The sequence below is a fragment of the Dendrobates tinctorius genome, unplaced genomic scaffold (genome assembly GCF_039654945.1).
Source record: "Dendrobates tinctorius isolate UK_male_01 unplaced genomic scaffold, ASM3965494v1 ptg000502l, whole genome shotgun sequence".
Taxonomy (NCBI): Eukaryota; Metazoa; Chordata; class Amphibia; order Anura; family Dendrobatidae; genus Dendrobates; species Dendrobates tinctorius.
Window position 1 is genome coordinate 924,520 of NW_027362161.1, and position 25,688 is coordinate 950,207.

Consider the following 25,688-nt stretch of genomic DNA (forward strand, 5'->3'; position numbering starts at 1 on the left):
GTGTCGGACCCCGGCTTCTAACTATCTAGTGGTGTCGGACCCTGGTTTCTAACTATTCAGTGGTGTCGGACCCTGGATTCTAACTAACCAGTGGTGTCGGACCCTGGCTTCTAACTAACCAGTGGTGTCGGACCCTGGCTTCTAACTAACCAGTGGTGTCGGACCCTGGCTTCTAACTAACCAGTGGTGTCGGACCCCGGCTTCTAACTAACCAGTGGTGTCGGACCCCGGCTTCTAACTAACCAGTGGTGTCGGACCCCGGCTTCTAACTAACCAGTGGTGTCGGACCCTGTTTTCTAACTATTCAGTGGTGTCAGACCCTGGATTCTGTCTACCCAGTGGTGTCGGACCCTAGCTTGAAGCTTCTAACTAACCAGTGGTGTCGGACCCTGGCTTCTAACTATCCAGTGGTGTCGGACCCTGGCTTCTAACTAACTAGTGGTGTCGGACCCTGACTTCTAACTAACCAGTGGTGTCGGACCCTAGCTTCTAACTAACCAGTGGTCGGACCCCGGCTTCTAACTAACCAGTGGTGTCGGACCCTGGCTTCTAACTATCCAGTGGTGTCGGACCCTGGTTTCTAACTATTCAGTGGTGTCAGACCCTGGATTCTATCTACCCAGTGGTGTCGGACCCTAGCTTCTAACTAACCAGTGGTGTCGGACCCTGGCTTCTAACTATCCAGTGGTGTCGGACCCTGGTTTCTAACTATCCATTGGTGTCGGACCCTGGTTTCTAACTATCCAGTGGTGTCGGACCCTGGATTCTAACTATCCAGTGGTGTCGGACCCTGGTTTCTAACTATCCAGTGGTGTCGGACCCTGGTTTCTAACTATCCAGTGGTGTCGGACCCTGGTTTCTAACTATCCAGTGGTGTCGGACCCTGGTTTCTAACTATCCAGTGGTGTCGGACCCTGGATTCTAACTACCCAGTGGTGTAGGACCCTGGCATATGACGACCCAGTGGCTTTGGACTCTGATGTCTGACTACCCAGTGGTGTAGGACACTGGCTTCTGATTACCCAATGATGTACGTCCCTTTGTTACATCTGAGCAAAGACCACAAGATGACAAGTAAATATATAACATTTTATTTATCCACATAAAATAGTTTTATTTTTTATTACTGTACGTATGTAACCCTTTACCGTCCCAAGGCCCTGTAGTTCACGGCTCTGTTACATTGTGTCCTGAAGAGCATTATGTCTTAAACTTCTCACATGACAGGGCCTGAAGAACATTTCACACTAAACCCCTCCATGGCTTTGTTTGAGAGCTAAGGAGACATCCATAAATCTACTGCCCCTAAAAGGGGAAGTTATTGTCCATATTGCCCACTGCTCTTAGGGCATGTGCGTGGGGACAGGGGGAAGGAAATAATGGGGTATTTGTCCATTAATTCCAAGTTCTCTCCCTTCCAGTATAAGATGCATGCACAAAATAAACGCAGACAGCGAGATAAAAAACCAGGACTAAAAGTCTCTTTATACAATAGGCTCAGCCCACAGCAGGGGCCGGCTCAAAAGGAAACACCTCCCACAAGGAGCTGAGCAGAAGAACCAGGTTGTGTTCTAGAGAGTTTCTGCATGTAAAAGATACACAGAGAAAGCCCTGTAGACATACAATATCCAAGTCTCCGGTCGGAGGATATGTCAGCCCCGTTCAGAAGTAATCAGGCACTCCAGGTAGTGGTGGCAACATGAGCCAGGTAGATGCCGGAGTGCCTTATTGCCTCCGGATACACAATGCTCCAGGAGAGAGAGGTCTCCTCTATTTACGGCGAGATTGGAGAAGGAGGCTGGTTTTAAAGTCTTTCTCTGGAAGGAACCCAGATGTAGGGCCCTGAAAGATCCTCGATGATCCCCTTAATTTTATGGTAGACCTCTTCAAAGCTGTCCCCCTCGACCACCGCTGTGGAGAAGAACATAAAGACAGATTGTAACAGAAGTTAAAATTCTCTACTACAAACATCGGCACATTAGTCGTGTACTGAGGATATACATTGGCACATTTGGCATGAACTGAGTAAACATGGGCCTACTAATTGCGTACTGAGTGTAGACATGGGGACAGTAGGCATGTACTGAGTAGACATGGGCCAACTAGTCAAGTGCTAAGTGTAGACATGGGTTCACTAGGCGTGTGCGGAGAGTACAAAGGGGAGCACTAGGCGTGAACTGAGAGGAGACATGGGAACACTGGGTGCGTGCTGAGAGTAGACATGGGAACACTAGGTGTGTGCTGAGAGTAGACATGGGAACACTAGGTGAGTGCTGAGAGTAGACATGGGAACACTGGGTGCGTGCTGAGAGTATAGACATGAGAACACTAGGTGTGTGCTGAGAGTAGACATGGGAACACTGGGTGTGTGCTGAGAGTAGACATGGGAACACTGGGTGTGTGCTGATAGTAGACATGGGAACACTAGGTGTGTGCTGAGAGTAGACATGGGAACACTAGGAGCGTGCTGAGAGTAGACATGGGAACACTAGGAGTGTGCCGAGAGTAGACATGGGAACACTAGGTGTGTGCTGAGAGTAGACATGGGAACACTAGGAGCGTGCTGAGAGTAGACAAGGGAACACTAGGCGTGTGCTGAGAGTAGACATGGGAACACTAGGCGCGTGCTGAGAGTAGACATGGGAACACTAGGAGTGTGCCGAGAGTAGACATGGGAACACTAGGTGTGTGCTGAGAGTAGACATGGGAACACTAGGAGTGTGCCGAGAGTAGACATGGGAACACTAGGCGTGTGCTGAGAGTAGACATGGGAACACTAGGAGCGTGCTGAGAGTAGACATGGGAACACTAGGCGTGTGCTGAGAGTAGACATGGGAACACTAGGTGTGTGCTGAGAGTAGACATGGGAACACTAGGAGTGTGCCGAGAGTAGACATGGGAACACTAGGCGTGTGCTGAGAGTAGACATGGGAACACTAGGAGCGTGCTGAGAGTAGACATGGGAACACTGGGTGTGTGCCGAGAGTAGACATGGGAACACTAGGTGTGTGCTGAGAGTAGACATGGGAACACTAGGAGCGTGCTGAGAGTAGACATGGGAACACTAGGAGTGTGCCGAGAGTAGACATGGGAACACTAGGTGTGTGCTGAGAGTAGACATGGGAACACTAGGAGCGTGCTGAGAGTAGACAAGGGAACACTAGGTGTGTGCTGAGAGTAGACATGGGAACACTAGGCGTGTGCTGAGAGTAGACATGGGAACACTAGGTGTGTGCTGAGAGTAGACATGGGAACACTAGGAGCGTGCTGAGAGTAGACATGGGTTCACTAGGAGCGTGCTGAGAGTAGACATGGGAACACTGGGTGTGTGCTGAGAGTAGACATGGGAACACTGGGTGTGTGCTGAGAGTAGACACGGGAACACTGGGTGTGTGCTGAGAGTAGACATGGGAACACTGGGTGTGTGCTGAGAGTAGACATGGGAACACTAGGTGTGTGCTGAGAGTAGACATGGGAACACTAGGAGCGTGCTGAGAGTAGACATGGGAACACTAGGTGCGTGCTGAGAGCAGACATGGGAACACTAGGTGTGTGCTGAGAGTAGACATGGGAACACTAGGTGTGTGCTGAGAGTAGACATAGGAACACTAGGTGTGTGCTGAGAGCAGACATGGGAACACTAGGCGCGTGCTGAGAGTAGACATGGGAACACTAGGCGTGTGTGGAGAGTACAAAGGGGAGCAATAGGCGTGGGCTGAGGATAAACATTTGTACACTAGGCGTGAACTGAGAGTAGACAAGGACACACTAGGAGCGTGCTGAGCGTAGACATGGGAACACTAGGTGTGTGCTGAGAGTAGACATGGGAACACTAGGTGTGTGCTGAGAGTAGACATGGGAACACTAGGTGTGTGCTGAGAGTAGACATGGGAACACTAGGTGCGTGCTGAGAGTAGACATAGGAACACTAGGTGTGTGCTGAGAGTAGACATGGGAACACTAGGCGCGTGCTGAGAGTAGACATAGGAACACTAGGCGGGTGGTGAGAGTAGACATGGGAACACTAGGCGCGTGCTGAGAGTAGACATGGAAACACTAGGAGTGTGCTGAGAGTAGACATGGGAACACTAGGTGTGTGCTGAGAGTAGACATGGGAACACTAGGTGCGTGCTGAGAGTAGACATGGGAACACTAGGTGCGTGCTGAGAGTAGACATGGGAACACTAGGTGCATACTGAGCGTAGACATGGGAACACTAGGTGTGTGCTGAGAGTAGACATGGGAACACTAGGTGCGTACTGAGCGTAGACATGGGAACACTAGGTGCGTGTTTCTAGACCCAGTAATTTTGCCTAAGAGATTTCCAAAAAATATCTGGATAGTTAAAATCTCCCATGATCACTGTGTCATACTTTTTGAGAACAAAGACATCTGGTGCAAAAAGAGTTCATCAATATGTTCAGTCTATCCAGGTGGCCTATAGTAAACATGTACAATGGTGTCCTTTCTGTTCTTCTCTCATTGTATTCTTACTCAAACTGTTTCTACAAAGCTACCATTCTCTGAAGCCTGGATCTTTGTGGAGATATACGTTTTCCTAACATAAAATGCAACATTCTCAAAAGAAATTAGCTGCTTATATCTCATTCCACATTGCTCTTGTTTAAAGCTTTCCTGATGAGTGTAGCAAGGCGTCTATCAAACATTTGTTTTCTTGTTTTCATAAGATGCAACCCATCTCTAGCAAGGAATCCATCATATAGGCAATTCACTCCATGGTCAAGAAACCCAAAAGGTTGCTCATGGCACCATCGACCTAGCCAGTTGTTCATCTGTAGAAACCAGTTCAATCTCCTTGGTCCATGCCCGTCCACTGGATGGATGAGAATAAGTCTTGCACTCCCAGCTTCTTTACTTTCCGGCCCAGGTCTTCAAAGTCTCTGTCTATAGTGACCAGGTCCTTTCTTGCTGTCATTTGCTCCTACTTGTATTAATAGATGTGGGTGGTCGTCTGTAGCACTGAAGAGTTTTGATACCCTATCAGACATCTTTGATTTGAGCACATGGAAGTCAGCACATTTCTCGTGAGGTGATGTCCATTCGGCAAATAGCGGCTTCTGTTCCTCTCAGTAGGGAATCACTCCTTTTCTTCTTCACCATAGCACTTTTTTCCCTTCAAGAGGCTTCTGATTTCTTACTTGGGTGTTCTTTGTGGGTAAAGCACCTTTTTGATGTACATCTTCATAGCTGTCCTGCGTGAGAGCCTGGTAGCGGTTCTCCAGCAGTATGTCTGCTCACTGCTTCTTTCTCTTCTTTCCTCCATAACCAGGTTCCCCGCATCATGTTCCCACATGCTTTATGCATCCATTAGCCCTCTGTGTCTGTACTGTTACACACTTAATATTATGGCTGGTCCATACAATCAGGGCAACTGTTACCACCCACCTTTCGTGTCTCCCCTTTCCTCATAGACTGTAAGCTTGCGAGCAGGGCCCTCACTCCTCTTGGTATCTGTTATGATCTATGTGATTATTGTTATGCTGTAATGTCTATTGTCTGTACAAATCCCCTCTGAAATGTAAAGTGCTGCGGAATATGTCGGCGCTATAGAAATAACATTTATTATTATTATATTATTATTTCTCTTGCTTCTTTGGGTCAGATGCTTCCATTTCTCTTCTTCTGAGGTACATAGAAAGCAGCTTCTCTTCGAACATTCTGAAGTTATTTCTACTGTCATTATCTTCTGCAGGAGCGATAAGAAGTACCCCCATATACACACAGCGATGACGCTTTCTCACCTGAGAAGCACTCGGTAAAGTCTTGCTCCAGCTTTGTAGACCTCTCATATGTTTTTCTGGCTTGTTCCTCAGTTAGACGTTTGTTAATTTCTCTGGCAGAACAGAATAGGAGAAAGAGGAGATCACAAATGATCACAGATCTATACATTGATCTGCCCTGGAAACAAACAGTATTAGATATATCACATAACCTCATGTATGGCAATGTGATCGGAAACAAAAAGGTGGGCAAAGAGAGAACTCGCTGCTCAATCTACTGTCAACCTTACAACTGTTACACTTTGAAACCAACAGACCGAATCTCTACACCAGATCGTTACCGACTGACCAGATGTCTACACCAGATCACCACCGACTGACCAGATGTCTACACCAGATCACCGACTGACCAGATGTCTACACCAGATCACCACCGACTGACCAGATGTCTACACCAGATCACCACCGACTGACCAGATGTCTACACCAGATCTTCACCGACTGACCAGATGTCTACACCAGATCTTCACCGACCGACCAGATGTCTACACCAGATCATCACCGACTGACCAGATGTCTACTCCAGATCATCACCGACTGACCAGATGTCTACACCAGATCATCACCGACTGACTAACCAGATGTCTACACCAGATCACTGACTGACTGACCAGATGTCTACACCAGATCACTGACTGACTGACCAGATGTCTACACCAGATCACTGACTGACTGACCAGATGTCTACACCAGATCACTGACTGACTGACCAGATGTCTACACCACATCACTGTCTGACTGACCAGTTGTCTACACCAGATCATCACTGACTGACCAGATATCTACATCAGACCATCACTGACTGACCAGATGTCTACACCAGATCACTGACTGACTGACCAGATGTCTACACCAGATCACTGACTGACTGACCAGATGTCTACACCAGATCACTGACTGACTGACCAGATGTCTACACCACATCACTGTCTGACTGACCAGATGTCTACACCAGATCATCACTGACTGACCAGATATCTACACCAGACCATCACTGACTGACCAGATGTCTACACCAGATCATCACTGACTGACCAGATATCTACACCAGATCACTGACTGACCAGATGTCTACACCAGATCATCACTGACTGACCAGATGTCTACACCAGATCATCACTGACTGACCAGATGTCTACACCAGATCATCACTGACTGACCAGATGTCTACACCAGATCATCACTGACTGACCAGATCTCTACACCAGATCGTCACTGACTGACCACATGTCTACACCAGATCATCACTGACTGACCAGATGTCTACATCAGATCATCACTAGGAAACCATATGTAAACAATATCAACACAGAATAGATCTCTACACCAGATCATTGGTGACAGACCACATCTCTACACCAGATATCACTGACCTGACAGACCAGACCATCAGTAATAAATCAGATCTCTACACCAGATCATCACTGAGACCAGATCTCTACATTAGATCATCACTGACACCAGATCTCTATACACTATCAATACAGACAGAATAGATCTTTACACCAAATCATCAATGACAGACCGGATCTCTACACAAGATCAACGCTGGCAGACTAGATGTCCACACCTGGTGACCACTGACAGACCATAACTGGAGTTAGCTCACCACTGACCAGCAGAGACACTAATCTCTACCAGAGCTGAATAGGTGGCAGTACATGGACCCTGCTGACTACTCCTCTACATAGGAAGAAGACAACATCTCTACAGACAAGACCACAACAGCGAGGCAGGCAGAACTTACAGAATATTCTCCAGAGATTTAGGTCGTATAAAGATGGCGATGGGCTGAAGCTGAGCTGCCTGAAGACGTCGCACAGCATTAGCAGAGACATCCAGGATGCAATGCTTACCCTAAGAAGAGATGACCAAGACTCTGATTATTGGGACAATGACATAAATATAGATGGAGACTTCTGGAAGGACAACGCCATGATTACCTGCTCCGCGACCTCCCTGACACTCTGCACACTCGTCCCATACAGGTGTCCGTTATACTGTCCAGCCTCAATAAATTTATGACCTTGAATATCTTTCTCCATCTTCTCTCGAGATGAGACAAAGTGGTAATCTCTTCCGTCCACCTCGTAATCTCGCTTGGGACGCGTCGTATCTATAGGGTAAGAGAACAGTGTTGGGTTATTGGTGACCTTATAGGTCACCAATGAGGTGGACATTATATGACCGGCCCAGGGCTCAGATATAACCCTGTCCTGGACCGGAGCAACCAAAGCGCCTCATACATAATGTCATTATCACCAAAAACATGGACAACAAAGACATCGACGCGTTTCAGCCGTCTACGCACCCTTAATCATGAAGACATGAAGTGGTGGGCATGTCTCACACTCACTTAGAAATCCCATATAATCTGGCGACCACAGTACTCAATACTAAGGAGGAAGGCATCTCTACAGCCATCCTAAAGTAGGCACATAAGTGCAGAAACATGGGACATCAGACAATTATCTAAAAATTCAATGTTACGAAAGCATGGGCCATTTGAAGAAAAAAAAGGCTTGTCTGAGGGGATGAATTCAAAAAACCGTCCAGGCATCAACAAGAAATCCAGGGACCTGGGCCATAATTTGTTGCCTCAGGTAAACACACAGTCCCCGGGAGGACATGTATGCAGCCTGAGTGTGAACTATGCCACCAGGTCAGTAAGGGCGACCCTAATGTCCACCCTGTCCTGTAAGGTTTAATACAGAGCTGTACACACAAGTCCTCCTCTGTGGTGGACACCATCGCTACCGGCTCGTGTACATGGACCGTATTTCTGGACATTCATCCACCATCCAGTGAAACATGATGGACTTCTCCATTCAGCGTGGTTTTATCACACACAGTCACAGAGTAAATATGTTGAGTTCTCAGGTATCGGACCAACCACTCAGCCGTGCAGGCGTGGTGGAATCCCGCTCCCAGTCTTGGGTTCTTACGTTCCCATTTCTGAGCACATGTGGAATAGTTAGGGGATGTGGCTACAAATGTGAATACTTTGCTCTCCTCTGATCATTCACAGACTGGTTACTACGAGGAGTCTTCATCTTTCTGGTAATTATCTCATCTTCTTCTTGTCGATGGGCCCGTTACACCAGGTGGCAATCCATCCATTGAGCTTTCCGACTTCTTTCTCCCATTTTTCTCCACATTTTTACACAAGTGTTTCAGTCTCTCCTCTCCACCAGAGCATTTCATGTCATCCCGGGTACACGCTCTGTGTTATGTTCTGGTACCTTATGTGAGGAGGTTTTCCATATAACGTTAATGCGTTCTTCTGTGCCGCGCACTCGGTATCCCCCGCACATTGCGAGTGATCCCCTCCATGGATGAGAAGCCCCCGCACATTGTGAGTGATCCCCTCCATGGATGAGAAGCCCCCGCACATTGTGAGTGATCCCCTCCATGGATGAGAAGCCCCCGCACATTGTGAGTGATCCCCTCCATGGATGAGAAGCCCCCACACATTGTGAGTGACCCCCTCCATGGATGAGAAGCCCCCACACATTGTGAGTTATCCCCCTCCATGGATGAGAAGCCCCCACACATTGTGAGTTATCCCCCTCCATGGATGAGAAGCCCCCGCACATTGTGAGTGATCCCCTCCATGGATGAGAAGCCCCCACACATGAGTAGTCTCCTGAGTCTTTTCTGGCAGACACAGGACTCATTGCAGCGTCACCTTGTCTTCTCTGGACAGTTATTCTCCCCAATGTCACAGTCTGAAGCTTCAGAAACAATAACTTTCCTCTCGTCCTCTGCAGTCAGATCCCTGTAATCCTGCAGAATGTCTGTCTGTCCTGGACTTTTGTCTTGGACAGAGGTGGCTTCTTTGCTTCCCTTCTTGACACCAGAAGACTTCACTCTGTCGCTGTGTGTAGATGCCTGCTGCCGCTCCTGAGCAAGCTCTGCACTGGGGCTAAACAGATCCCATTGCTTAATCGTCTGTAGGAGACTTTTCTCGCAGTTGCGGGAATTATTTGTGTCTCTCTGAAGTCTCCTTCTCAGTAATTGATCCTTTCTCATTGAAGTTCTTGATCCAATAAATGATTGGTTTAGGGGCAATCTTACAAACAGCTATGTCCTTGCCTGTAAAGCAAGGATGCAAAACATGCTTTAGATGCAGAACAATGATGGCTGCACGTGTTTCCTTGGAGGTGACTATTAGGCATAACAGAAGATGATGAATTCCAGCACGGAGCAGCCTCTTAAATCCATCATATGGCTCTTCTATCAATCAGCATGAAGGAGTGATGTCAGCTGTCTTTTCCTGGTCACCACTTCCACCACAGCTAACGAGACAATCAGCAGAATGATGTAAGCAGGTCGTTTTGTGGCCGGGCTAAAAGTCAACTGAAATTGAGTTTTCATGATTACCTTAATTTTTAAGGCAAAGAAAGACTACAAATTCATACCAAAATGTGGAAAACAAAACTTTGTGAACGTTTCACAACTTGTAGAGACTGAAGAACAGACCTCTACATGACAACTGATCCAACACCATTAACAGAGGCCCCTAGAGCCCACCACAGGAATACTCACGAGGAACACAGGAGCCGAACTTATCAGGAAATTCAGAAAGCAGGTCATCATTAACTCTGTCCTTCCCAGGCCCCAGTATGATGATGGGACGAGCATAGTGCACTGCAGATAACAAGAGATAAAAGGAGGAAGCATCAATATTAACCGAGAAAGCAGAAGTACTGCAAGAAATAACATTTCCTTCATTTCATCTAAATTCCTAATATATCCTCTATAGACCTCAGAGGACCTAAGGCTCTGTTCACATGTCCACGTATCTCTTCAGTTTCTCGTTACTGCTTAGAAAAGTAGCATTGGCATCGTGGGCACTCTCGCTGCAGTCTGAGGCAGAGGGGCCCCAGTGATGTATGATGGGGGGCCCAAGTGATGTAGGATGGGGGGCCCCAGTGATGTACGATGGGGGGGCCCCAGTGACGTAGGATGGGGGGGCCCCAGTGACGTAGGATGGGGGGGCCCCAGTGACGTAGGATGGGGGGGCCCCAGTGACATAGGATGGGGGCCCCAGTGACGTAGGATGGGGGGCCCCAGTGACGTAGGATGGGGGGGCCCCAGTGACGTATGATAGGGGGCCCCAGTGACGTATGATAGGGGGCCCCAGTGACGTATGATAGGGGGCCCCAGTGACGTATGATAGGGGGCCCTCTGGTTTCTTTCATTGTTTATTTTTAGAGCAGAAAGAGAACGTTCTGCATAAAGGACTCGTGAGTGGAGCGAAAACCCAGGGGAGGACGGCGGATCCACGTGAGAGGACAGTGGAAGCTACAATGTCAGCAGAGCACAACAGTTTCCATATGGGCGAGCTGCCCCATGCGTTACTGTAACATGTGGCCAAAGTGCACGTCCGCCCACCCCGATAAACCCGCCCTGATCCGACCCACCCTGATCCGCCCGCCCTGATCCGACACTCCCTGATTCGACCCTCCCTGATCCGACACTCCCTGATCCGACACTCCCTGATCCGACACTCCCTGATCCGGCCCGCCCTGATCCGGCCCGCCCTGATCCGACCCGCCCTGATCCGACCCGCCCTGATAAACCCGCCTTAATCCGCCCACCATTTGCCTCCTGCACCATGCGGATGACAACCAGACCATGATCACGTCTGTCATGTTAAAACATTTTCTTAAGGAATTAATGTTTTTTCTTAAAGCTGTGACACAGCAATAATATCGGTGGATGGAATGGATGCGGCACAATGAGTTGACCAGTTTTATTCAGGACCAAATTCAAAGGGTTTGTTAAAAAAACATTGCAAAAAATAAACAACAAAGATCGTGACATAAAAATAATAAATGAAATGTAATTTTGCAATACTAATATCAGTCACTGAATCTCCAGAAATGAATTACACTAGATTCCTTATCAGCAGAAATAACAGAAAAACACAGCTGATAACCTCTCTGTATACAGCTGATAACACAGGATCCACAATAGGTGATGTCACAGCTCACCTCCTCCTCCTGTACAATGACTGATAACCTCTCTGTATACAGCTGATAACACAGGATCCACCATACACAATAGGTGCTGTCACAGCTCACCTCCTCCTCCTGTACAATGACCGATACCACCTCTATATACAGCTGATAACACAGGATACACTGTTATGAACTCATTTTCTGCTCCACCAGTTGAGAGTTCCCCTTCCATTCTCACTCTAGTGGTGACAGGAGGTAGTGAGGTTGGTTTAAGTGGTAGTGATCTGCCACCTGATGAGGAAGATAACGATTGGATCTCTGGAGTATCAGACTGGATATAAGACAGCCGACGCCATATCCGGGTGCTGATGATTCAGTCTGCTTCTCAGGTCCTGGACTTCAATTCTCTTCCAGTCTTCTCAAGTTAAGTTTGTTTTTTGCTAATGTTCACACTTGCGCTTGTTGGTCAATTCAGTTTCTTGTGTAATCAGCCTGCCCCTGCTGGGGCTATGCTGAAATTCCACTCCTATTAATCAGTATTTGCCAATCTGCTTTTTGTCCCTTATTAGATTGGCTTCTTTTTGCTCTGTCTCAGAATATTTCAGAGTGCTGATATTGGTTTTGAAGTCTAGTGACTTCAGGGTTAATTTTGCAGAAGTGTTGGACAATATTTTTGTAGGTTTTTTTGGGCAGATTGCAGACAGTGTCTTTCCTTTTCTGTCCTTTTTAGTTAGCCGGGCCCCATCATTTGCTCAGTCTTTTTTCCTGCCTTTGTTTGTATTTTCATCTTGCTTCACCGTCAATACATGTGGGGGACTGTCTTTCCTTTGGGGTCTGCTCTGGGGCAGTTAGTTTTCCTCTTTTCCTGCTTTAGGCTTATGTAGCTCTCCGGTTGTGCCGAGGCGTCTAGGACCATCGTAGGAACGCTCCACGACTGCTGCTAGCTGTGCGGTTAAGATCAGGGATCTGCAATCTGCATAGTTACCAACTTCTCTGGTTTTCTGAGACTTAGCTCGTTGTCTTTTTTTTTCCCTCCTCGGTGACCCATTCATAACAATCCAACATACACAATATAGTAACGTAGTTAGCAAGGCCGAAAAAGCCATTTTCCATATGTAGTGACCCGGTCCAGACTGGGTATGTCCCTCTAAGTAACCCTGGACCGTGAGTGGCTTTTTTACACCTCAACTCACCCCTAAGTTCTCCTTTTACTGTTATATGGTGTAAATGAATCCATTACTCACTAATCTCTATATATAAAAATCAATGTGTGTGTGTGTGTGTGTGTATATCACCAACCAATCACAAAGCATCTTTCATTTCACCAGAGCTGTTCAAAAGAAGCTGAGCCATGATTGGCTGCTATGAGCAACAGTTTTCCTTTGCAACCAATCACTAAGCATCTCTCATTTCACCAGAGCTGGTTAACAGTAGCTGAGCTGTGATTGGTTGCTATGCGCAAGTTTTCCCACTTGACAACACCTCAGCAGACACTGACATGGTGGGAGAAATCTAGCATCCCTGGGAACATAAGCTCCATCCATCGTCTGTCTCCCAGAAAGGAGCAGTGAGCACATGACAGAAATGAATCCCCCCTCCCGTGTGGTAGCCTTAAGTGACACACATGAATGTAGGAAAGCGCACATATTACATGTCATGTGGATTTCATATTTTCTCACAGGCACTTTTATGCATTATTGATGTGTTACTGTGCTCTGATGCTGTGAGTTTTTTTTAAAGTGCTACTTTCCCCATAATTCACCTGAATATATCCATATAACACGCAATGCTTTATCCATAACAACCCATTAAATATGATACTATACTGCATACAGATGCTGTACATCCATGATTCGGGCAAATTACAAGTTGACCTGGGATCTTAGTGAACCATCTTTCTGCAACTCACTATTCCACTTTTACTGGCTTTGACGGGACGATGTGGGATATTAGGGGTAGTAGTCCGGTGGCTCTGGCTGACGGGATGATGTGAGATATTAGGGGTAGTAGTCCGGTGGCTCTGGATGACGGGATGATGTGGGATATTAGTGGTAGTAGTCCGGTGACTCTGGCTGACGGGATGATGTGGGATATTAGGGGTAGTAGTCCGGTAACTCTGGCTGATGGGATGATGTGGGATATTAGGGGTAGTAGTCCGGTGGCTCTGGCCGACGGGACGATGTGGGATATTAGGGGTAGTAGTCCGGTGGCTCTGGCTGATGGGATGATGTGGGATATTAGGGGTAGTAGTCCGGTAGCTCTGGCTGATGGGATGATGTGGGATATTAGGGGTAGTAGTCCGGTGGCTCTGTCCGACGGGACGATGTGGGATATTAGGGGTAGTAGTCCGGTGGCTCTGGCCGACGGGACGATGTGGGATATTAGGGGTAGTAGTCCGGTGGCTCTGTCCGACGGGACGATGTGGGATATTAGGGGTAGTAGTCCGGTGGCTCTGGCCGACGGGACGATGTGGGATATTAGGGGTAGTAGTCCGGTGGCTCTGGCTGACGGGACGATGTGGGATATTAGGGATAGTAGTCCGGTGGCTCTGTCCGACGGGACGATGTGGGATATTAGGGGTAGTAGTCCGGTGGCTCTGTCCGACGGGACGATGTGGGATATTAGGGGTAGTAGTCCGGTGGCTCTGTCCGACGGGACGATGTGGGATATTAGGGGTAGTAGTCCGGTGGCTCTGGCTGACGGGACGATGTGGGATATTAGGGGTAGTAGTCCGGTGGCTCTGGCCGACGGGACGATGTGGGATATTAGGGGTAGTAGTCCGGTGGCTCTTGCTGACGGGATGATGTGGGATATTAGGGGTAGCAGTCCGGTGGCTCTGGCTGACGGGACGATGTGGGATATTAGGGGTAGTAGTCCGGTGGCTCTGGCCGACGGGACGATGTGGGATATTAGGGGTAGTAGTCCGGTGGCTCTGGTTGACGGGACGATGTGGGATATTAGGGGTAGTAGTCCGGTGGCTCTGGCCGACGGGACGATGTGGGATATTAGGGGTAGTAGTCCGGTGGCTCTGGCTGACGGGACGATGTGGGATATTAGTGGTAGTAGTCTGGTGGCTCTGGCTGACGGGACGATGTGGGATATTAGGGGTAGTAGTCCGGTGGCTCTGGCTGACGGGATGATGTGGGATATTAGAGGTAATAGTCCGGTAGCTCTGACTGATGGGATGATGTGGGATATTAGAGGTAATAGTCCGGTAGCTCTGACTGATGGGATGATGTGGGATATTAGGGGTAGTAGTCCGGTGGCTCTGGCTGACGGGATGATGTGGGATATTAGTGGTAATAGTCCGGTAGCTCTGACTGATGGGATGATGTGGGATATTAGGGGTAGTAGTCCGGTGGCTCTGGCTGATGGGACGATGTGGGATATTAGGGGTAGTAGTCCGGTGGCTCTGGCTGATGGGACGATGTGGGATATTAGGGGTAGTAGTCCGGTGGCTCTGGCTGATGGGATGATGTGGGATATTAGTGGTAGTAGTCCGGTGGCTCTGGCTGACGGGATGATGTGGGATATTAGTGGTAGTAGTCCGGTAGCTCTGACTGATGGGATGATGTGGGATATTAGGGGTAGTAGTCCGGTGGCTCTGGCTGACGGGATGATGTGGGATATTAGGGGTAGTAGTCCGGTAGCTCTGACTGACGGGATGATGTGGGATATTAGGGGTAGTAGTCCGGTGGCTCTGGCTGACGGGATGATTTGGGATATTAGGGGTAGTAGTCCGGTGGCTCTGGCTGATGGGATGATGTGGGATATTAGTGGTAGTAGTCCGGTGGCTCTGGCTGACGGGATGATGTGGGATATTAGGGGTAGTAGTCCGGTGGCTCTGGCTGATGGGATGATGTGTGATATTAGTGGTAGTAGTCTGGTGGCTCTGGCTGACGAGATGATGTGGGATATTAGGGGTAGTAGTCCGGTGGCTCTGGCTGATGGGATGATGTGGGATATTAGGGGTAGTAGTCTGGTGGCTCTGGCTGACGGGATGATGTGGGATATTAGGGGTAGTAGTCCGGTGGCTCTGGCTGACGGGATGATGTGGGATATTAGGGGTAGTAGTCCAGTGGCTCTGGCTGACGGGATGATGTGGGATAGAATAGTGAATGTGGCTACACGGCGTGGACGGGGCTCTACACTCAGCTTTGCACACTAACCGTAACCGTAGTTAGTTACTATGCCCGGGCAGCGCCGGGCTCTTCAGCTAGTCTCATATATTCATGATTTATATTATTCTCACAATGTGAAGTCTGACACAAGAATTGAGAGTTATCCTATTGGTCGGTGACCCTGTCACCAAGGCTCAATGGAAGGAGCTACCTCCAGTCTCTGTGGAGACAAGACAGGGTTCTGGAAGGTTCCCTGAGGAGTCTGGTTCAAGATGTGACCCAGAGCAGACCTCATGTGAGGGGTCTCCAAGCCTGGAGGTTCATCCTTCTCTTCATCTCCAGACTTACAGCCAAGCCTAATGCCTTGGATCTTCCCCTGACTTCTACAGCCAAGATGGCTGAAGACTTTTCATTCTTTCTAACCCTGGGTCCCTGCTGTCCGGTTTAGGGCATGTTTCTCCAGCATTAGGTCGCACTAATTGTGTACAGAAGAACCTATTGCTCCACGTGTTGAGGAAATCGAGGGTCTACCGCCTCACCGCAAATTATCCGCTATTTACTTCCAGTATATTTCTGCCCGTACCGTGACCGGCTGAGGACATGAATCCGGGATGTCGGGTCTGTACATATTCCGTATATTCCCTCTTCTGCTTTTATGCCACCAAGAGACTTTGAACTCTCTTATAATTACCTGCAAGTCCTGCTCCTGACTAATCCACGGTCTTAAAGCTCCAGAACCTCAATTCTGTGTAAGAACCTGTCACGGGGTCCTTCTCTGGTATCACACAATCAACAGAGCGAGCGAAGAGTGAACAATTCCAAGACCTTTATTCAGGCAAAAATACGAAAAGGTCCATATTCAGTCCACCACACAAAGGATAAGATAGTCCAGAATAAGAATGCAGTCCAGCATCAGGATAAAATGTCCAGGGAAACGAGATTCCAAAACACTCTAGCACCAGAGGATAATAATGGATCCTTCTCTCTGAAATGCAGCCTTTTCACCATCTTGTCTCTACCGGAACTCACTTGTTGTCCAGCTGCCGTTCTTCCCCCCACCCCCTTCCTTGTCCAGGGGTAGTCAAACAAGTTACCTCCCAGAGGAGAACAAAAGGCCTTAGGGATTAATGCACTACAGGGGGTCATCAAGAGACAGATACAGTGAGGCTGTAGACTTACAATGTAATAAGAAAAACACTATGAAAATAACTGGAATTGTTAAAAATAGGAATACACAAAAAAATGACATCCACATAACATATCACACCATCACAGAACCCAATCCTTATCTGTACGGGCCGTGGATTCCCCACGTGAGCTGTTCCCATTACTCCATGTTATAGCTCCCCGTTCTGCTGAAGTAAAGCGGCTGTTATCCCCGAGACCTGTTGTCTGTGGTGATTCTATCGGCTGTGAACGCTGCGTGGGGGTGGATAACAGTGAACGGAATAGCCCCGTACCAGGGCTGCTGCACATCCAGTTCAGCCTATATCCCGTCAGAATAAATCCCCCAGATCTACGTCCTTCTAAAGAACCTAATAACAGTAAGATACAATCTTGTTACGCTCCAGGAAGACATCCAGGCCTCTCCTGAACCCTTCGACTGAGTTCACCATCACCACCTCCTGGGGCAAGGAATTCCAGATTCTCACTGCCATAACAGTAAAGAATCCTCTTCTATGTTGCTGGAAAAACCTTCTCTCCTCCAGACGCAGAGAATGCCCCCTTGTGACGGTCACCTTCCTTGGTATAAACAGATCCTCGGAGAGAGTCTTTTCTAGACTAAATAATCCTAATTTTGCTAATCTCTCTGGGTATTGTAGTTCCCCCATCCCCTTTATTAATTTTGTTGCCCTCCTTTGTACTCGCTCTAGTTGCATTATATCCTTCCTGATCACCCGTGCCCAAAACTGTTCACAGTCCTCCATGTGCGGTTTAACCAGGGATTTGTACAGAGGCAGTATAATGCTCTCATCATGTGTATCCAGACCTCTTTTAATGCACCCCATGGTCCTGTTTGCCTTGGCAGCCGCTGCCTGGTAATAGTTGATGTCACAGCTCACCTCCTCCTCCTGTACAATGATGGATGTGGCAACATCGCATTTAATCTGCAGACATATTTCAGTAGGCCCAGGGACATGAGCTGTTCACGTCAGAATGACTGTGGCCCTTATTGTCAGTGAATTACTGATTACTGGCTGCCATTTGCTGACTGGCTGCCGATCAGCTATTGTATCTGTCCTTGTATTGCAGTCCTAGTATTGTTCTATCTTTGGGAAACAAAGGCACAATGATTGAATGTTGTTAATATGTGGATGATCCATTGGTGCTCTGCATTATGAAGGACAATCTATGTGTGTTGTTTGCACACTCAAGCAGTGAGGCATGGCCTCCTTCCACCTTCCCCCCAAGCCTGTGGTGGAATGGCTGAATGAGAGTGTAACCTATAATAAGGAGGATCTTCCTGTGTCCAGAGAGTCTACATTGCAGAAGTCATGCCATGACGGCTCCAACAAGGGAATACAGAGCGGCCTCACTGACCATCACTGAACCATGGATACGTTTGGAGAAACCTCGTATGGACTCTATGGATGGTCATCTTCCTACACTTGTCGTTACCTCCTGTCTGTGTGCGAGCCACAGGTGGGGTAGTCGGCCTTGGAAGATCTGAAGTAACAGCTGCCATTATCCCGGCGAGTCAGGGAAGGGTGAGACTAATGTGCACCATCTCGGGTCCTGTGCTGGGACTGTTCTGTTTGCTATTGTGTGTTGTGGTTCAATAAATTATTGCCACACTGTTTTACCCTCACCCTGTGTTGTCTGAGTAGTGATATGCCCATGGACACTGGGCGTGCGGCAGGATGATCCCTGCTTCATGCAGGTCCGGCTAGCAGACCTTGGCGCCCGTCGACTCCCCCGTGTCTACACACTATGGTGGCAGGAAGTGGGACACTACACGGCAGAACCGGGGGAGCTGCAGGGGACTGGTGTTCGTAGACACCGTCCAGGGCTTCACAACCAGGGAGGCATACAGACAGACCCAGCAGACCACTGATGAGGCATACACAGTAGGTTACGGACATCACCATGTTCAACCCCACCAACTCGGCCTTGGGAAGAGGACCAGAGTGGATGTATAGCCACAGCAAGAAATCACAACTACAGGAGCTGTCGCAGCTTCGACGGATTGAATACCGGACCACCGACACTTGGTCGGATTTGATCAAGGAACTGTTCCCTTGGGATGCCCAGAATGTCATAGAGGAGGATGAAAACTCCACTGAAGTGGACGCAGAGGATCTAAGCTGCTTGCCAAATCCAGGATCCAGTCGTAGTCTGGAATCCAATACCCAGAGGCCGGAATCCAGGAATTGTTGATTGCATTGGGACCCAGAACCGTAAAGAGTCCAACACAGAGGTTGATGAACATCCTCAAGATTTTGAGACTCTAATGCTGATTTTAACATTCTTGCCGGCATCACTGCATGGCTTCCCATCTCCCATCTTACTCACCAGTCCAAGTCATGCTGTGATTTCTGTCCTCTGCCTGCTCCAAGCAGTGGGCCTCATGTCCTAGCTTGCTGCATACTTCCTGGCTGTATGCTTAGGGGGACAGCACTTTCTGAGTCTTATAGAGACAGAGTGCACACCCCTAATTTGGTCCCAGTCTACTCCCAACAGGTATTGGGTACTTAAGGCATCTCCACCCATAGGGAGATGACTGAGCAACAAACTGTCAGTCTTTACTTTGTTGCAGAGTTGCCAGGTCCTGTCCTGCTTTCTGCCTCCCTGGGGGCTGCATGCCCAGACCTGAATCCTTTGTCTTGTACTTGAACCTGTTTGTGTCCTTGTCTGTTTTCTTCCCTACACAGCTGTGTGTAGCCTTGTGTTCACCCCTGCGGCTCTGCTCCGCTCTTCGCGCCGCACCCAGCTTCGCTCCCCTCCACACCCCGTGGCTCCACTTCCCAAAGCTTGTTCCCCGAGTCCTATTATTCCGATCTCTCCAGTCTGAACTCATTTCTACCTGTCTCTTATCCTACCCGTGCCTGCCAGAGTGCCAGCCGTGCCCGCCAAAGTGCCAGCCGTGCCCGTCTGTACTTGCCCGCACCCGGCTCCAGTGAACACCAAGGTAGTTACTTAGTCACGCCCCTCCAGGGTAATCTGGGTTGTGGTACAGTGGGTCCACAATCCTACCTCACGACATCCCAGTCTGGGTGCGAGCGTTACACTAAGGCACCAGGTACCCACAGCTGACTGGGCTAAATATCTGTGGACTAGGTTGATTGGATGCTGCCCAGTCACTTGGGCCTCAATATTGCCAGGACTATGAAACTATTAAGGACACCCTGCTGACACTTTTTACCATACCCCCTGAGAGATATCGCACCAAGTACTGGACATTGTCTTGCCAGGGCGTCTCCTATGTAGAATTTGGCAGTCAACTCCAGAGACACTGCAAGCACTGGCTCGACGTTCGGGGAAGTGATTGTGCTTAAGCCCCAGAAATTCGAGAGTGGGTAGCCGACCTGAAACCCGACACCTCGGAGCAAGCAGCCTGATTGGCTGACGAGTTTACATCCAATCGACCCAGCTGGAGACCAAATATGCCCACCCATCCCAGTATACCCATCAACCAAAGATTTGATTGGCCACCAGTCACTCAAGCAGGATTTTCCCACTTCCCAGCAGAAAACCCACCAGGACAAAGGGTTATTACTAGAGCCAGTGAGTGGCCTCACCCACGGTGCTGTTATACATGTGGGCGCCTTGGACACGTTGCCAAAGATTGCTCCCAGGGCAGGGGCACCATGTCTGGAGCACATCTTCTTGCAAATGTAGTCAATGTGTGCCAAGGCGAGCCATCAGGGTCTGAGGGGCCCAATGCCAGGAGCCCATATTCCGACAAATCCAGTCAATGTCTGCCAAGGCGCGCCATCAGGGTCTGAGGCGCCCCATGCCTAGAGCCCATCTTCCGGCAAATCCAGTTAATGTCTGCCAAGGCGAGCCATCAGGATCTGAGGGGCCCTACCCCCAGGATACACCAGCAAAGGATGAAGTGATATACCCTGTTCACACTATATGGCAGGTTGACCACTCTACACCAGCAAACCTCCATAGCCACCTCCAGCCAGTCAAGGACAGTGATAACCAGCCCAGATATTGTACCACCAGAACACCATTTACCAGGCCGCCATGTGGCCTTCTCCAGGGCTGAGGGTCTGCACTTGGGAAACGGGCGCATATTTGTGGGCAATTTACTGGCCAATGTACGAGAGAAGGAGCTGGAGGAGTTGTTCCATCAGTATAGGAGGATCCGTACCATTGAGCTGAAGAATCATAGGGGAGGCGGTGCTGCACCATTCCAGTATCCGTGGGAGGTGGAAAACGCTGTTAGTGAAAGCAATGGATACGAGTTCGGTTCTCGTGGTTTACGTGTGGAGTTTCCCAGGTCAAGCAGGAGACCCGTGGGAGGTTATGGAGGACTCCACTGGAGGAATGAATGGATCACTTTCTCGGAAAACTGAATACAGAGACCTGTCTCAGTTTCCCCCTTCCGGAAGTTGGCAGGATCTAAAAGATTATATGAGAGAAGCTGGAGATGTCTGCTATGCTGATGTTCACAAGGATGGCACCGGGATTGTGGGGTTTGTTCGCAAGGATAACATGGAATATGCTTTGAAGAAACTGAAGATACAAAGTTTCGTTCTCATAAAGGTGGAACCTCTTATATTCGTGTCTCTGCTTGAAGACATGTGGACTGTCCCCGAAAAGTGGAGAAGGATGATTGGAGGCCTATCATGTCTGGCTAATTACGATGGGGGAGGTATGTGGTGACATCACATTTAATCTGAATTATCCAGACATACTTCAGGAGGCCCAGGGGCATGAGCTGGAGGTCGAGTGAGAATGACTGTTCACCCTTATTGTCAGTGAATTATTGATCACTGGCTGCCATTTGCTGACTGGCTGCTGATTAGCTATTGTATCTGTCCTTGTATCGCAGTCCTAGTATTGTTCTACTATCTTTGGGAAACAAAGGCACAATGATTGAAAGTTTAATATGTTGATGACCCATTGGTGCTCTGCAATATGAAGGACAATCTGTGCATGTTGTTTGAACACTCCAGCAGTGAGTGATGGCCACTTACCACCTTCCCTCAAAGCCTGTGGTGGAATGACCAAGGCTGGTCTCACACTAGCGTTAGGCAGAGCGGCGGAGGGCTGCGTAGTTCCTCCGTGAAGCTCCGCCCACTGCCGCACCTCCTCCGGTCAGCTCCGCCTACGTCTGCATGCGGCCTGCGTACCTATCAGGCCGTGCGGATGTATGCGGATGAGTCGTTTTGACGATGCGGTGACCGCAGCAAATTGCAACACGTTGTGTTCGATGTGTCCAGAGACTCTACATTACAGATGTCACGTCATGGCATGACGGCTCCAACTGAAGAAATACAGAGCTCTCTCACTGACCATCCCTGAACCATGGATACGATTGGAGAAACCTCGTATGGACTCTATGGACGGTCATCTTCCTACACTTGTCATTACCTCCTCTCTATGCGTGCCACAGGTGGGGTAGTCGGCCCTGGAAGATGAAGCCAGGGTGAGACCCTCCGGTCACCTGGCCTTGTACCTGAATGGACGGTCATCTCCCTACACTTGGTGTTACCTCCTCTCTGTGAGCCAGAGGTGGGGTAAACGGCCCTGGAAGATCTGAGGTCACAGCTGCTATTATCCTGGGGAGTCAGCAGAATGGTGAGACTTTAATATGCACCATCTTGGGTATTTGCTGGGACTGTTCTGTTTGCTGTTGTGTTTTATGGCTCCATAAAGCATGGCCACACTGTTTTACCCTCATCCTGTGTTGTCTGAGGCCCTGTGCACAAGGTGCAGATTCTGTGCAGTTCTGAAGCAGATTTGACCCTGCAGAACTGCAGCAGAACTGCACGTGATGTACAGTACCATTTAAGGCTATGTAAAACAAAAAACGCTGTGCACATGCTGCCGATTTTTCTGCGCAGATTTGGTGCGGAATAAAAGAAGCAGCATGTCACTTCTTTTGTGCGGTTTTGCTGCAGTTTTCCACCTGCTCCATTATAGAAATCTGCAGGTGAAAACCGAAATCCGCACAAAACATGCACTAAAACTGCACAAAAACTGCAAGTAAAACGCAGGTCATTTTACCTGCAGATTAGCAAAATCTGCGCGGAAAATTCCACAGCAGAATCCGCACCGTGTGCACAGAGCCTAAAAGGGACAGTGGGCGTGCGGCGGGAGGATCCCTGGTCCATGCGATTCCAGCTAGCAGACCTGGGCGCCCGTCGACCCCCTGTATCTCCACACCGGATAACACCTCTATATACAGCTGATAACATAGGAGTCGCCATTCACAATAGGTGCTATCACAGCTCACCTCCTCCACCCTTCAAAAATAGTTCTGCAAAAGCTCATTAGAGGCTTTAATACACAAGACAGTCAGTGAAGAGCGGCTGATGTACATGAAGAATCCCTGAAACAACAGGTAACAGAGCAGTGACCAGAGCCAACACGGCAAGATCTCAAAATGTGATGACTAATAAATATAGAAATTATAAAGAGAAAAAAAAAAACACAAAAAATGTTAAAACTCATTAAAGAAAAAAATCTGATCGAAGAAAAGGTAATTTTCCTTTAATGTGACAGAATTTCTGTATTTCCATGCAAATAGTTATAGTATAAAATAGAGTAAATGAACTACAACCACAAGAGAATCTCGAGCGTTCGCTGCACTCAGGCGCGAAGAATCAATAATGATTCCAAAGAAATCATGAGAAAAACTACAAACCTTCCATATGTACAACCATCTCATAACTCAACACTGTGTCCTCCCGACCTAAAAAGAAAAGAGAACGTCACAAGACATGGCACAAACAGACACAAGAAGGTACAGGAACAGTAGATACTAGCGATAAGCCAACGTGCCCTGATAACGTCATCTACAAGCACGTTCGGGTGTTAGAGCATCTGGGAGAGCTGGTATATTATGTTCGATACTCCGCGGCTGCATGAGATGCGGATGTTAGTCAGTCTGAACACGGTGAGGATTACGTAACAAATAGGCAATCCACACAAGGGTTAAGGCTGTCTAACATCCGCAAAATATAGAACATAACACACCAGCACTTCCAGATACTAAAAAAAACCCTGACTATGCTCATAAAAGACATCATCATCTGGTAAAGTTTGCTGATCACTAGTAGATACGGGACAGGATGGAGGTGTAGTGTAGAGCTGTGTACAGTACAGGAATAGTAGATACAGGACAGGATGGAGGTGTAGTGTAGAGCTGTGTACAGTACAGGAATAGTAGATACGGGACAGGATGGAGGTGTAGTGTAGAGCTGTGTGTACAGTACAGGAATAGTAGATACGGGACAGGATGGAGGTGTAGTGTAGAGCTGTGTACAGTACAGGAATAGTAGATACGGGACAGGATGGAGGTGTAGTGTAGAGCTGTGTGTACAGTACAGGAATAGTAGATACGGGACAGGATGGAGGTGTAGAGTAGAGCTGTGTACAGTACAGGAATAGTAGATACAGGACAGGATGGAGGTGTAGTGTAGAGCTGTGTGTACAGTACAGGAATAGTAGATACGGGACAGGATGGAGGTGTAGTGTAGAGCTGTGTGTACAGTACAGGAATAGTAGATACGGGACAGGATGGAGGTGTAGTGTAGAGCTGTGTACAGTACAGGAATAGTAGATACGGGACAGGATGGAGGTGTAGTGTAGAGCTGTGTACAGTACAGGAATAGTAGATACAGGACAGGATGGAGGTGTAGTGTAGAGCTGTGTGTACAGTACAGGAATAGTAGATACGGGACAGGATGGAGGTGTAGTGTAGAGCTGTGTACAGTACAGGAATAGTAGATACGGGACAGGATGGAGGTGTAGAGTAGAGCTGTGTACAGTACAGGAATAGTAGATACAGGACAGGATGGAGGTGTAGTGTAGAGCTGTGTGTACAGTACAGGAATAGTAGATACGGGACAGGATGGAGGTGTAGTGTAGAGCTGTGTGTACAGTACAGGAATAGTAGATACGGGACAGGATGGAGGTGTAGTGTAGAGCTGTGTACAGTACAGGAATAGTAGATATGGGACAGGATGGAGGTGTAGTGTAGAGCTGTGTACAGTACAGGAATAGTAGATACGGGACAGGATGGAGGTGTAGTGTAGAGCTGTGTGTACAGTACAGGAATAGTAGATACGGGACAGGATGGAGGTGTAGTGTAGAGCTGTGTGTACAGTACAGGAATAGTAGATACGGGACAGGATGGAGGTGTAGTGTAGAGCTGTGTACAGTACAGGAATAGTAGATACGGGACAGGATGGAGGTGTAGTGTAGAGCTGTGTACAGTACAGGAATAGTAGATACAGGACAGGATGGAGGTGTAGTGTAGAGCTGTGTACAGTACAGGAATAGTAGATACGGGACAGGATGGAGGTGTATTGTAGAGCTGTGTGTACAGTACAGGAATAGTAGATACAGGACAGGATGGAGGTGTAGTGTAGAGCTGTGTGTACAGTACAGGAATAGTAGATACGGGACAGGATGGAGGTGTAGTGTAGAGCTGTGTACAGTACAGGAATAGTAGATACAGGACAGGATGGAGGTGTAGTGTAGAGCTGTGTACAGTACAGGAATAGTAGATACGGGACAGGATGGAGGTGTAGTGTAGCGCTGTGTACAGTACAGGAATAGTAGATACGGGACAGGATGGAGGTGTAGTGTAGAGCTGTGTGTACAGTACAGGAATAGTA

At 48.4% G+C, this 25,688-nt stretch overlaps 1 protein-coding gene and 1 pseudogene across 3 annotated transcripts in view; one reads left to right on the top strand and one right to left on the bottom strand.

Moving 5' to 3' along the window:
- Nucleotides 1-1,075: 1,075 nt before the first annotated feature.
- Nucleotides 1,076-25,688, bottom strand: part of DLG4 (discs large MAGUK scaffold protein 4) — a 169,447-nt gene continuing 144,834 nt past the window's right edge. For all 3 annotated transcript variants that reach the window (XM_073564932.1, XM_073564931.1, XM_073564933.1), the window contains 6 exons: nt 23,711-23,758; nt 10,350-10,451; nt 7,745-7,917; nt 7,549-7,658; nt 5,763-5,854; nt 1,076-1,911 (listed from right to left, as the gene is read on the bottom strand). In XM_073564932.1, the coding sequence (XP_073421033.1) occupies nt 1,805-1,911; nt 5,763-5,854; nt 7,549-7,658; nt 7,745-7,917; nt 10,350-10,451; nt 23,711-23,758 (632 nt within the window). In that variant the 3' untranslated portion in view covers nt 1,076-1,804. The remainder of the gene's footprint in view (nt 1,912-5,762; nt 5,855-7,548; nt 7,659-7,744; nt 7,918-10,349; nt 10,452-23,710; nt 23,759-25,688) is intronic.
- LOC141078096 (serine/arginine-rich splicing factor 9 pseudogene) lies at nt 18,976-21,635 on the top strand (annotated as a pseudogene).